This window comes from Hyperoodon ampullatus, assembly GCF_949752795.1.
Source record: "Hyperoodon ampullatus genome assembly, chromosome: 18".
Lineage (NCBI taxonomy): Eukaryota > Metazoa > Chordata > Mammalia > Artiodactyla > Ziphiidae > Hyperoodon > Hyperoodon ampullatus.
In genome coordinates, this window is record NC_136931.1 from 55581721 (window position 1) to 55594790 (window position 13070).

Genomic DNA, 13070 nt, shown 5'->3' on the forward strand with positions numbered 1-13070 from the left:
CGGAAATAGACTCACAGACATAGAGAACAAACTTAACAGTTATCAACGGGGAAAGGGGGAGGGATAAATTAGGAATGCGGGATTAACAGATACACACTACTATACAGAAAATAACCAACAAGGACCTACTGCATAACTCAGGGAACTATATTCAGTATCTTGTAATAACCTATAATGGAGGGACTTCCCCGGTGGCGCAGTGGTTAAGAATCCGCCCGCCAATGCAGGGGACACAGGTTCGAGCCCTGGTCCGGGAAGATCCCACGTGCCGCGGAGCAACTAAGCCCGTGCGCCACAACTACTGAGCCTGTGCTCTAGAGCCTGCGAGCCACAACTACTGAGCTGGCGTGCCACAACTACCGAAGCCCGCGTGCCTAGAGCCCGTGCTCTGCAGCAAGAGAGGCCACCGCAATGAGAAGCCCACGCACCACAACGAAGTGTAGCCCCTGCTCGCCACAACTAGAGAAAGCCCGCGCGCAGCAACAAAGACCCAACGCAGCCAAAAAAAGAAAAAAACCTATAATGGAAAAGAATCTGAAAAAGTATACATATATATGTACAACTGAATCACTTTGCTGCACATCTGAAACATTGTAATCAACTATACTTCAATTTAAAGAAAAGATGCAAGAAGACTGGGTAGAGCAGAAAGTCCTCGCAGGGTCAGGACAGAAAACAGCATTACGGTTCATGATGGCAGGTTCACCGTCTGCGTTTTTACTCCATGCTTCGTAATGATAGTAGAGGAGTAACAAAACGAGAGATTCCATGAGCAGTGGAGATGTCAACACATTTCTGGACTAAAGATGAGACAGGACGATGGTGAGAACACTTCAGTCTGCTGACCACTTGAGAAGGAAGCCATCCATCGGCCTTGCAGAACCCTACAGAGGCTCAAGATTACAACTCCAGGTAACAACAAGGGTAGAAGACTCGAGTAGGATTTGTACACAGAAAAATCGCCCTCTGTTTAAGCAGTCAGGATGCCTAGGAGCTGGGCATTTGCTGCCTAAGCAAATATAAGACTTACTTTTTTGTCTTTTATAAGTTTCTCAGCCTCAAGGCAAACTTGGTCTGATAAACCAGAGGCAGTCTGTCATGTAATCTGACTGACATACATCAGGATTATAGCATGCTTTTTAATTTTTTATTTATTTATTTATTTTTGGCTGCGTTGGGTCTTCGTTGCTGCACACGGGCTTTCTCAAGTTGCCGAGAGAGGGGGCCACTCTTCGCTGCGGTGCGCGGGCTTCTCATTGCGTTGGCTTCTCTTGCTGCAGAGCACGGGCTCTAGCCACGCGGGCTTCAGCAACCATGGCTCGCGGGCTCTAGAGCGCAGGCTCAGTAGTTGTGGCCCACGGGCCCAGTTGCTCCGCGGCATGTGGGATTCTCCCGGACTAGGGCTCGAACCCGTGTCCCCCACATTGGCAGGCGGATTCTTAACCACTGCGCCACCAGGGAAGTCCTCTCGCATGCTTTTTAACTGCCTCAGTTTTTATAAGCATATAAGCAAAGATCCCAGACCTTTGAAAACCTTCTGCCAAAAGGGACCACAAGATAAATAGAGAAACTGGTCCGGGAGGAAACAATTTAGGGAATAAAAGAACTTAATACTTCTAGTGTATTTTCATAGATATCCCAGATGTTGAAACCAGACTTCTGGGCTTGGCTATGAAGAACAACCCATTTTGGACTAGCCTGGCACAGGCCAGTTATATAAAGACTGGGCTTCCCTGGTGGCGCGGCCGCGGAGCGGGTGGGCCCGTGAACCGTGGCCACTGGGCCTGCGCGTCCGGAGCCTGTGCTCCGCAACGGGAGAGGCCACAACAGTGAGAGGCCCGCGTACCGCAAAAAAAAAAAAAAAAAAGACTGGACAAAACACATACAAGTAACTTGTGAAAGGCTTTGGGGAACAACCAATGTAGGCCAGACTTGATGGGAAAGGAAAGCATACAAAGGTGAACTTCATATTTACTCTTGCTTTTTCTTTCAGGACATTTGCCAGTTTAATGTGGCAGAATAGACTCAGAAAGTGGTAGAAAACTCTCAGTGGTGGAATAAACTCAGAAAGTGGCAGTCTTCGACTGGGCTGAGTTCACGGAGGTTGGACCAGACACTTGGGACTTGAGGGTGAAATTCCCAGGTGGGGCATTGAGCCCCAGAATGCACATGCAATCTTCCCTCCAGGCATCTGCCAACTCCTAAGCTGCTCGTTGTGACGAGACCCCCAGTGGTCTCATCGGAAAGCAATAACGGAGGCTAAGTTCCTGAGGAGAGAGCTGAGCAGCCACGCAGTCCTACGGGAGACAGGTTGAGGTTCAAAGCCTCCATGGTTTTTAGTTCTGATGCGTATGAGCATCTATTCAAAGAGAAAAACAGTAGACAAGAGAAACAGATCCAGGGCTTCCCTGGTGGCGCAGTGGTTAAGAATCCACCTGCCATTGCAGGGGACACGGGTTTGAGCCCTGGTCCGGGAAGATCCCACATGCCACGGAGCAACGAAGCCCATGTGCCACAACTACTAAGCCTGTGCTCTAGAACCTGTGCTCTGCAACAAGAGAAGCCACTGCAATGAGAAGCCCGTGCACCTCAACAAAGAGTAGCTCCCGCTTGCCGCAACTAGAGAAAGCCTGCGTGCAGCAACAAGACCCAACACAGCCAAAACTAAATAAATTAAATAAACTAATTTTTTAAAAATGTGATGAAGGAAACAAAAGTAGATAGACATTACAGAAAAAAACAGAAGCTGTTCAAGAAAGGAAATGTAATCACAGGACGACATTTGATCTCTACAGCAAACAGTAAGTACTTAGACATAAGGTGAGCGCTTTATTTTTTTTTATTATTTTTTTTTTTTGCGGTACGCGGGCCTCTCACTGTTGTGGCCTCTCCCGCTGCGGAGCACAGGCTCTGGACGCGCAGGCTCAGCGGCCATGGCTCACGGGCCCAGCCGCTCCGCGGCATGCGGGATCTTCCCGGACCGGGGCACGAACCCGTGTCCCCTGCATCGGCAGGCGGACTCTCAACCACTGCGCCACCAGGGAAGCCCGTGAGCGCTTTATTGATTGACCTAAAAACTGGTACCATAAAGCTACCATGGGGAGAGAGGGGAAAGGTTGTAAGAGCAGAAAATCAATGTGTAATATATTGCTAACATCTAAAATTGAAAAATTGAGAAACAGTATGTTACTTAGCTGCAGAAGCAACTAGCTGATGAAACATCTACACCTTGTTGCCTCTTGCAGTGGGGAGAGTTAGGACAGGGACAGGGGCTGGTGCTTTTCATTATTCGTCCTTCTGTATTATTTGATTTTGTTTTTAACTGTGTAACTACGTTATTTTTTTGTTAAAATAAGAGAAATATACTAGGAAGGAGAGAGGGATAGACAAACCTACTCTAGTCCTCTCACTTTGCAAAAGCCCTTTTCTGGACTCCATCCCACTAATGGTGAAGTTAACTGAGAATATACTTTACCCGTCCCGCTGATGGTATAAAGCAACAACCAGACTTCTCCAGCCTTGTCTACATCTACATTTCTTTAGAGCATCTGATACCACTGCCTACTTCTTTTTTCAGAAACACTTGCTTCTCAGGGCTTCCCTGGTGGTCCAGTGGTAAAGAATCCGCCTTCCAGTGCAGGGGACGTGGGTTCGATCCCTGGTCAGGGAACTAAGATCCCACATGCCACGGGGCAACTAAGCCCACACGTGTCAACTACTGAGCTCGTGCACCTCAACTAGAGAGCCTGTGCGCCCCAAACTACAGAGCCCACAAACTCTGGAGCCCACACGCCACAAGTAGAAGAGAAAACCCGCACGCCACAATTAGAGAGAAGCCTGCGCACCGCAACGAAGAGCCCGCATGCAGCAACTAAGACCCGAGGCAGCCAAAAATGAATAAATAAATAAAATATTTTTTTAAATTCTTATGGTTTCTCCCACCTGGGGTTTCCTCCTACATTTCTGGCCATTCTTTGTCTTCTTCCTGAATTTTTTTTTTTTTTTTCCTATACGCGGGCCTCTCACTGTTGTGGCCTCTCCCGTTGCAGAGCGCGGGCTCCGGACGCGCAGGCTCAGCGGCCATGGCTCACGGGCCTAGCCGCTCCCCGGCATGTGGGATCTTCCCGGACCGGGGCACGAACCCGTGTTCCCTGCATCGGCAGGCGGACTCTCAACCACTGCGCCACCAGGGAAGCCCTTGTTCCTGAATTTTAAATGTTACAAGTTTTGAGGACTCAGTTCTAGGTCCTCTTCATTCTATATTCTCTTGCCTCCAGCTTTCTTGTCCATACTTATGGCTTTATTTACCACCTTCGCCCAAATTCTCAAAACTGCTTGCAGGCCTTGGATACTGCACGGGCTCCTCAAAGTCAGAATATCCACTATCCCTCCGCCAGCATAGACCATCATAGCAAAAGGCCTCGCAAGCACCTTAATATCCCCTTCTCCTCCACCTCCCAGTCCTCATATACAGTTAAGACACGTCCAAACATTTCCAAATCTGTCCACTTATCCTCCATGCCTCTGCCCTGGTCTAAGCCATCACGGGATTACTGGGATAGCCTCCTGATCTGCCCCCTGCTTCCGCTCTTGCTCGCATCCAATCCAGTCTCCACACAGTGTCCACAGTAATCTTAAAATACACATTTGAATATCACATTTTACTCTTAGGAGTTACCATGAAGTCCAAAATCCTCAGCGTGAGTATGCCAACACACAAGGCTGTGCATCAGCTGTATCCTGCCAACTTTTCACCTTCATCATAAACCACTCCAATCCTTACGCTGTTATCCAGCCACGTGGGCTCTTTCTGTCTGGAAAGTGACCCACGCCCCACCTCTTGATGATCTTACCTCCAAGGGCTCTATGTCAGTGCCCTTCGTAGATCGTCACCTCCCCCCTCCCAATTCTGATCACAGCCATAGTTGCTTGTCTACCCTGCCCCCCCGCCCACCCATAGACTAAGCTCCGGGAGGGCAGTGGGCTTATCTGCCCTGCTCACCATAGTGTCCATGATCTTGGGCCCAGATGTTTAACATAGTTTGTCCAATGAATGTGGGAAAAAGGGACAGACAGGAGACAGACAGGTGTGGCGGGCAGGACAGATGAGATGGCAGGCGGTGCAGACAGAGGCTGCAGTAGGAGGGGTCACAAACCCAACCAACAGACCGATGGGGTCTGAGGGCAGGGCAGCGAGACCCGAGCAGTAGCAGATGGGACGGTGCGCTCGCTGGGCCTCGCCTCCGCAGGGGGCGCTCGTCTCAGGGGCGTGGCCTCGAACAGCCCCGCCCTCCTCGCCGGCGACCGCCAGGCGGGTGCCTCGCAGCGGCGGCGCCGACATGGCTGCTCTGGTGGAGCCGCTGGGGCTGGAGCGGGGTAAGTGCGCCAGGGGCCTCTGCCCACCCCGCGCCGGCCTCCGTCCCGGAGCCCGGTCCCCTGCCCCTCCCCCTGCAAGGCCCGGGCGGGTGGGCGGGCCCAGCGGGGGTGGGCGGGGCGGGGCGCCGAGAGTCAGACAGTCGGTGGGTGTGGGAGGGTCCGTGGGCTAGTGGGCCAGAGAGGGGGCGCCCGCTGCACACCCCTGCCTGGGTGTGTATGGGGATCCTGGGGACGTAGGGCGCCCGACTAGCCGCACTCTCTGCCACGGGCGACTCTGCGGGTGTCCGACTGGGACTCTGCTGTCCTTCCCGGGGTCTGCGCTCGCCCTTACTTGGTCTCTGGCCGCATCTCTCCGTCCTTCTCTGCGTCTTCACGTCTCTGACTCTTATGTGTCTGTGCGCCCCGCCCCCGCCCCGCAGACGTGTCCCGGGCGGTGGAGCTCCTCGAGCGGCTCCAGCGCAGCGGGGAGCTGCCCCCGCAGAAGTTGCAGGCCCTCCAGCGAGTCCTGCAGAGCCGCTTCTGCTCTGCCATCCGGGAGGTGAGAGCAACGCGGCGCCGAGCACAAGCGGGCGGCCGTGGTCCTCCTCCTGGTCGCCCCGAGCCCGGGGACTACGCCTCCCAGCAGCTACCGGGGCGGCCCTCCATGGGGTGCCCGCGCTTCAGCTCAGGGGTTCTTTGGGAGCTGTAGTTTCCGCGGCCTCCGGGTCGCGGGGGAGGGGCGGATCCTTGGGTGGGAGGGTCTGGGGGCCTGGACTCCTGAGTTGAAGGGAGGAGGGGTCTGGCGGCTCCCTGATGCTGCTGCGTCCTCACCAGGTGTATGAGCAACTCTATGACACGCTGGACATCACCGGCAGTGCTGAGATCCGGGCCCACGCCACAGCCAAGGTAGGCGCCCCCCAGCCCGCTGCTCATGGTATCCACTGAATCGCATGGGCTAGCTCAATATCTACCTAATGTCATTCATTCCTGTTTCCTGCTTCGTGATTTTTGCCATATCTATGTACCACACTTGCTATGATTTATTTATAATGTATTTTAAATAATCTCACATTTTTAGTTTGTGTCATATAAAGACATCTTTAGGAAAAAAAAAAAAGACATTTTTAGCAACTACAAATGGAAACTAGTACCGAATGCCTGACTAGAAGATAACCAATGAAAACAGGGAACTAGCGTTCAACACTGTAATCTTATTAAACTACAGTTAGATGCTATTTCTTGCTGCTTGCTGGAGGCTCTCAGCTCTGTCCAGGCCTTGTTTCCCTCTGTTAAAAAACGATATTGACAAGTGTTGAGTATGCAAAACGCATGCACACCAAATGGAGACCTTCTCTTTGACAGTCTGAAGTGTCCAAAGTGACTAAAAGGGATGTACTGTCACTACGGAGTGATCTTGTGTTGAGTTCTGTGGCAGATGCCCCGTGCTTGAGGGAAGCTCTCTGGCCTAAATCCCTCTCCCTGACGCAGATCCTCCTCCCTAGTCCGCATACGCATCGTGGAGGGGCCCTCACCTCCTGAGGCTTTCTCTCTCCCAGGCTACGGTGGCCGCCTTCACAGCCAGTGAGGGCCACGCACATCCCAGGGTAGTGGAACTGCCCAAGACGGATGAGGGCCTGGGCTTCAACATCATGGGGGGCAAGGAGCAGAATTCGCCCATCTACATCTCCCGTGTCATACCTGGAGGTGTGGCTGACCGCCACGGAGGCCTCAAGCGTGGGGATCAGCTGCTGTCAGTGAATGGCGTGGTGAGTGGGGAGCTGAGGCAGGGCTGGCTGGGGTCACAGCCTACCCAAGGTAGCACAGTCGCTGTTTTTCACATTCACTCAACACACACTGAGCACTGCCTCTGTGTCCGGCCCTGTGCTGGGCTTTGCTGCAGACCCTGAGAGTAATTGGCCACTGCTTCTACATTCAAGGAGTCCCTCTCTGGTGAGGGAGATAGAGCCTGACTGAAACAGTCCTAAACCAAGGAGATAATGAGGAAGCACAAAGCACTGTGAGAGCCCAGATGTGGCAGCAGACCAGTGTAGATGAGGGGAGTTTTTGCAGATGAAGGAATATTTGAGTTGGGTTTTGAAGGATGAGTAGGAGCTGGTGGAGAAGGGTGTTACTGGCAGAGGGTGTTGTGGGTAGGGTCTGTGACTCTGCACTCCTACGAGGTGAAGAGAAAGGGCTTGGTTCTGATGAAGGACTGGGGCGTGCCAGTGATGAAAATCACTGTGCTTAGAGTAGATGGAGGCACGACTAGGTAGGTGGTTGGGGCCAGTCATGCAGGGACTGAGTGCCCGCCTGAGAAGCTGGGACTTTGTCTCAAGCCTCCTGGGGACCCATGGGAGGGCTGTGAGTAGGGGAAGGATAGGCTCAGCCTGGAGACATAGAAAGACCCCTTTGGGACTCTGCGGGGGATAGACTGAGGGAAGAGACTGGAGGCCAGAAGGCCAAGGAGGAGGCTAGGGTGAGGTCCAGTGGGGAGAGGATGAGGTCTGAGCTGGGGCCTGGTGGTGGGGACAAAGAAGAGGGAGTCAGGGCAGGAGGGATGGGGCTGGAGATCATCGGGCTGCTGGGAGGGAGGGGATAAAGATGAGTCTAGAGGTCTAGCTCGGTGACTGAGGGCATATGGGGCTTGTCCCTGACATGGGGAACTTGGAAGGTTTTGGGGGAGGACTCTGAGCCAAGAGTGACTCTCTCATGAGGACATGAGGCCTTGGCATCTTGGGGTTGGTATCAGGGTGGGGGCAGGGTGAGGGTGGTGGGCCCCAGGCCCAGCTGTCTGCACCGCCCCTGCAGAGCGTTGAGGGTGAGCAGCATGAGAAGGCAGTGGAGTTGCTGAAGGCTGCCCAGGGCTCGGTGAAGCTGGTGGTGCGCTATACACCTCGAGTGCTGGAGGAGATGGAGGCCCGCTTTGAGAAGATGCGCTCTGCCCGGCGGCGCCAGCAACATCAGAGCTACTCGTGAGCCCTTTGCCACCACACCCCTGGGGCCTCCACTGCCTCCGGTATCCCCAGACTCCCAAACCAGGCCAATGATTTCTGAGGCCCTGATTGCCACCTCCAGCCCTGGCTCCTTTCCCTGGGATTCTGACCCTTGACCCAGGCTCTCACTCCAAGCCGTTCTGACTAAATACCTTAGGGACTCCTAGCTCACTCCCATCCCGAGATCGGAAACCTACTCCCTCTGGAACCCTCAGCCCACTTCCCTGGGCTCTTGGCTCTGGAACCCCAGTCCTGGATCTCTCCCATGCCTCCCCCGGTCCCCTCCCCTGAGCTTGGCTCCCCTCTCTTCACCCTGCTTTTAGGTCCTTGGAGTCTCGAGGCTGAAACCACAGATCTGGACCCTCACCCTCACCCCCTCCCCTGTACAGTATTTATTGTCACCAGCTCCTTATTTAAAGATCTTTGACCCTCACTGAGTGTCTGTGTCTGTTCTGCATCCGGGGGTTAGAATGTCTGGAGATGTGGGAGAAGGAGAGAAGCTGAGGTCACGACCAGACCCTTTTCTCAGACCAGAGTCTGAGAGCGGAGCTTGAGACTCTTCCCCAGGTCCGAAGGCAGAAGCTGGCCGGCTTCCTAGCGGCAAGTCCAGGCTGGAGGCTGGGACCCGGTCTGGGTCTGAGCGCTGGGTCAGAACTGAAGACAAATCCCCCTACCTTTCAGAGATTCTGAGGGCGGAGGCCAAGCCCCCTTCCTCTGTATCTGGTCTGACAGAGGAGGCCTGAAACGCGCAGAAGTCAGTGGGCGGCCTCTGTGTGGGCGGGGCGGAGCGAACCATTAGCCTAGCCCGCCGGGGGAGCCCTCCCGGCCGCGTAATCGTCTGAGTGGGAGGCGGGGGTGGAGGTGCCACGTGCAGTTCCTGAGGCGGGCGCAAGGGGTGCAGAATAAGGTGCGCTAGCCGACCCGGCATTCACCCCACCTTCCAACCCGAGCGCGTGTCTCCGGGAACTGCCCCCGCCTTAAAATCCATTCTTTACTCCCACTCTCCTGTCCCGTGCGGCGCGAGGGCCGGCGCGCGCCACCGCCGGAATCCAGGGTCGCGACTCGCGTTCCACGCCGCGCGCCACTCGCTCCAGGTGACATCATCCCCCTGCCGGGCTCCGCCTCCCGCCCCAGCCGCCGCACGCCGCTTGCCTATTGGCAGTCTCACCTTGAGCCCCGCCTACCGCTCTCCGCCCGTGAGACCCCTCCCGGGCAGTGCGGAGGCGGGGTTTAGCCGCCGGCCGGCGCAGACACCACCTCCCATTGGCCACGCGGCCCCGTCTGTCAGTCTCCTGTTAAAGGGGCCACGACCGCCCCGGAGCTGGTTTGCAGGGGGCGGAGGAGGGAGGAGGAATTTTTTGGCGGGGGAAGGTGGGATTTGGGGGGCGCTGGTGAGCACCCCTGGATCTGGCGGCTGCGGCCTCGCGGGGGGAGGCTGAACGGTGAAAGGGGCAGGGGGCTATTTTAGGGAGTAGAGGGCTGTGAGACCGTCAAGGGGAGGGGGGGTCCCCAGCGCCCAAGCCGGAGCAAGAGACGCGGAGCCCGCGCGAGCGGCGGAGACAGGGCTCCGGAGCCACAGATCCGGGCCCCGGCCGCCGCCAGGGGCCCCGCCCGGTCCCCCCACCCCACCCCACGTCCCTCCTGCAGCCCAGCTCCGCCCGCAGCCGCCGCGGACCAGGTAGGTAAGAGCCCAGCCCGGCCCGCCTGGCAGCGCCCATCCCGGGGACCCGTCGCCGAGCTTCCCCCGCCTCCCTTAGATCCTGGATTCCCTTCTTCATCCCCCGGGACCTCAGAGCCCAGATTTCACAGCCCGACCCCAGAGACTCAGGCGTGCCCCTCCCGGCTCTCAGAGTCCCCAACCGAACCCTGGAATCCCAGGCGTACTGCCGCCTTGCGCCTCCTCCGGGGCCCAGGAGCCTGGATTTCCCAGGTCAGCCCCAGGAAGCCCCTCTGGACCTAGATCCTCCTCCTCGGCCCAGTCCTGGGAGCTCCAGACACCGGCCGCAGCTGTGTCAGACTCCCCCAGCTAGGGCCGGCCGCCCCCCGCGTCGCGTCCGCATAGTCCCCTATTCGCGCACCCAGTCTGCCCATCTCTGGTCCGCCGGCTTGAACAGCCGGCCGAGTCCCTCAGTCTCGGACGGCTCGGCGGCCGCCCTGGACACAGGCCCGCTCTGGAGCTGTCCATGGTCACCGTTCTCGGTAGCCTCGCGTCCCCCATCTCCTGCTGCTGCCGCCGGGGAGGCGGCGCCGGTGGCGCGGGGATCTCCCCCGCCGCGCCTTTGACCTGGGGATACCCAGGCCCTCCCCGACCTGGGCGCCCGGGCCTCAGGGTTCCGCTGTCCAGGCTCTCAGCTCCACCCTCAACAACCCAGGTTTCGGAGACCCCAGCTTCTACTTGAGGAGTCAGGGCTTCTGAATGTTCCTGTCTGGTGCACCTTAGGGATCTTGGCATCTGGGGACCCAGATCCCACCGGGCTCTGGGAGCCCTGTCAGTCCTCACTTCCTCTGGCTAAAGGCCCCAGCTGGTAGCTATCACCCCCTCAGGATCTAGGAACCCAGTTTTCCAGCTTTTGCTCCCTTCAGAGACAGTTCAACAGCCCCTGTGCCCCTCAGACAAATATACCCATCCACCTGGCACCCCAGCATCTGCCCCCTTAGGGATTCAGGCGCCATGACTCTCTTCCTTTCGGGGACTCAGAATGCAATTCTTAATGCAATTCTCTGGCTTCTACCCACGCTGCCCCCTGGAGACCTAGATGCCTTGTCCCTGATCCTGCCTCCCCTCAGGGACCCAGGAGTTCAGACCCCACCTTCTCTTCTGCTCACCAAAGCCATTTACCCCGGCCCTCCATCCAACAAGAACTCAGGCTCCAAACTTCCATCTCCTGGCTTTGGCCTCCACAACGATTCAGGAGTGCAGTTCCCCAGCTCTGCCACCCACCACCCCAAGTATCTAGCCACTCAGCTGTTACTCTTTTGAACCCAAGTCCCTACAGCCTCACAATTGCCCATCAACTTGACATCTCTGGTGGCCTTGAAAAACCCCTGCTTCATCTCCGTATCATCTCAGGCTCTGGGCTCCCTGGAGTTTCCAACGTTCTCCCCTGAGACCCAGCTTCTTGAGATGTTTCCAGCTCACGATTTTTTCATATCGTGATGTCACATCCTTCGAGTACACTCTCAGACTGGTGAGCCAAACATACATCCCTTCCTCCAGATGTGTCCTATGGCCTAGGTTCATTCTGTGATCTAGAATTGTCTTCCACATTTCCACCTAAACATGCGCCCTGGCAATGCTTCGTGTTCTAGATTCTTCCTAAATCCTAGAACACTCCCAGTCAATGTCTTTGTTCCTTTTTCACCCAAGGTACTGTTCTGAAGTCTAGGCTAGATGCTAAATTCGAGGCATGACTTTCCCCAGGTAAATTCAAATATCTAGCTAATGCTCCCAAGCCAAATTCTGATCTCACCCTCCTCCCCTTCGACAAGTTGCTTTTTTTTTTTTTTTTTTTTTTGGCTGCACCATGCTGCTTGCTGGATCCCCGACTTGGGATTGAACCCAGGCCCTCAGCAGTGAAAGCGCAGAGTCCTAATCACTGGACCACCAGAGAATTCCCGATATGTTCCAATTTTTAAGAAGCCAGTCCTTGCTTATTTTCTTCTAAAATTTCATTTTGGGTGTGTTCTAGGTTCTAGCCACATCCTTGGCATTGTTCTAGATTCCATTCTCTTCCCAGGGGCATTCTAAGTGCTAGAATATGTGTGTTCCATTTATGTGCTCTAGCCTTTCTCCAAACTGTGCTATCCATTCTAGAATGCACTTCCTATTTTATTTTATTATATTTAAATTTTTTATTTATTTATTTTGGCTGCACTGTGTGGTATGCAGGATCTTAGTTCCGTGACCAGGGATCGAACCCACATCCCCTGCAGTGGAAGCGCCAAGTCTTAACCACTGGACTGCCAGGGAAGTCCCTGCACTTCCCTATTTTAGATTCCATCCAATTCTACAGTCTTAAATCTCGAGGATTCCCACTGAAGTGTTGTATTGCATCTTCCTTCCTCAGGTTCTATGTTCTCGGCTCATCCATTCCCATTCTCTGTCCATCTTTTCCCTGGTGTGACCTTGGCTTAGAACTTGTCCCCTGGTGGATTGGGGGCTTCCTCCATCTGCCACTTCAACATTCTAAACATGCTCTAGGCTCTCTCCTCTTTTGGAGTCTTCAGCCTAGAAATGTCCTCATTTCTAGAACACACCACCCCCATCCCCACCCCCTTTGCCAGCTCAGTCCTTATGCCAGGAAATTCTCAATTGCCAGAATGCATCTTTCTGCATCTTCCCCCAGGCGATTCTAAGTTCCAGGCAAACTCCTTGCTATTTTCTAGGTTTTCCTTTGCCTCCAGGGCATGTTCTGAATTCTAGAGCATATATTCTGCCCTCTGAGTTCTAACATTATCTAGATGCATGAAAAAACCAAGCATGTGATCTCTGCTTTATTCTGTAAAGATAAAATATACCTTTATACCTCCATCCCTGGTAGGTTCTGAGTTCTAGCTTATGTCTAGATTATGTCTCCTGACTTAGGTTTGTTATGTGCTGCATCGGGTCTGTTCTTAGATATCATTACCCTCCCCTCTGTGTTTGGGGTTCTGGGGTGACCCAGACACTCTTTTAAGTTATTGGATTGCTCTTGGCTTGTTCAAAGTTCCAGACCTGGGTTC

General features: G+C 54.7%; 1 protein-coding gene across 1 annotated transcript; it reads left to right on the forward strand.

Moving 5' to 3' along the window:
- Positions 1–5339: 5339 nt before the first annotated feature.
- LIN7B (lin-7 homolog B, crumbs cell polarity complex component) lies at positions 5340–8781 on the forward strand (the record flags this gene model as incomplete). Its single annotated transcript, XM_079724242.1, has 5 exons — positions 5340–5376; positions 5796–5914; positions 6190–6261; positions 8164–8327; positions 8672–8781. 5 exons carry the CDS (start codon positions 5340–5342, stop codon positions 8691–8693), a joined length of 414 nt encoding a protein of 137 aa, XP_079580368.1. The 3' UTR covers positions 8694–8781.
- Between the last annotated feature and the right edge of the window lie 4289 nt (positions 8782–13070).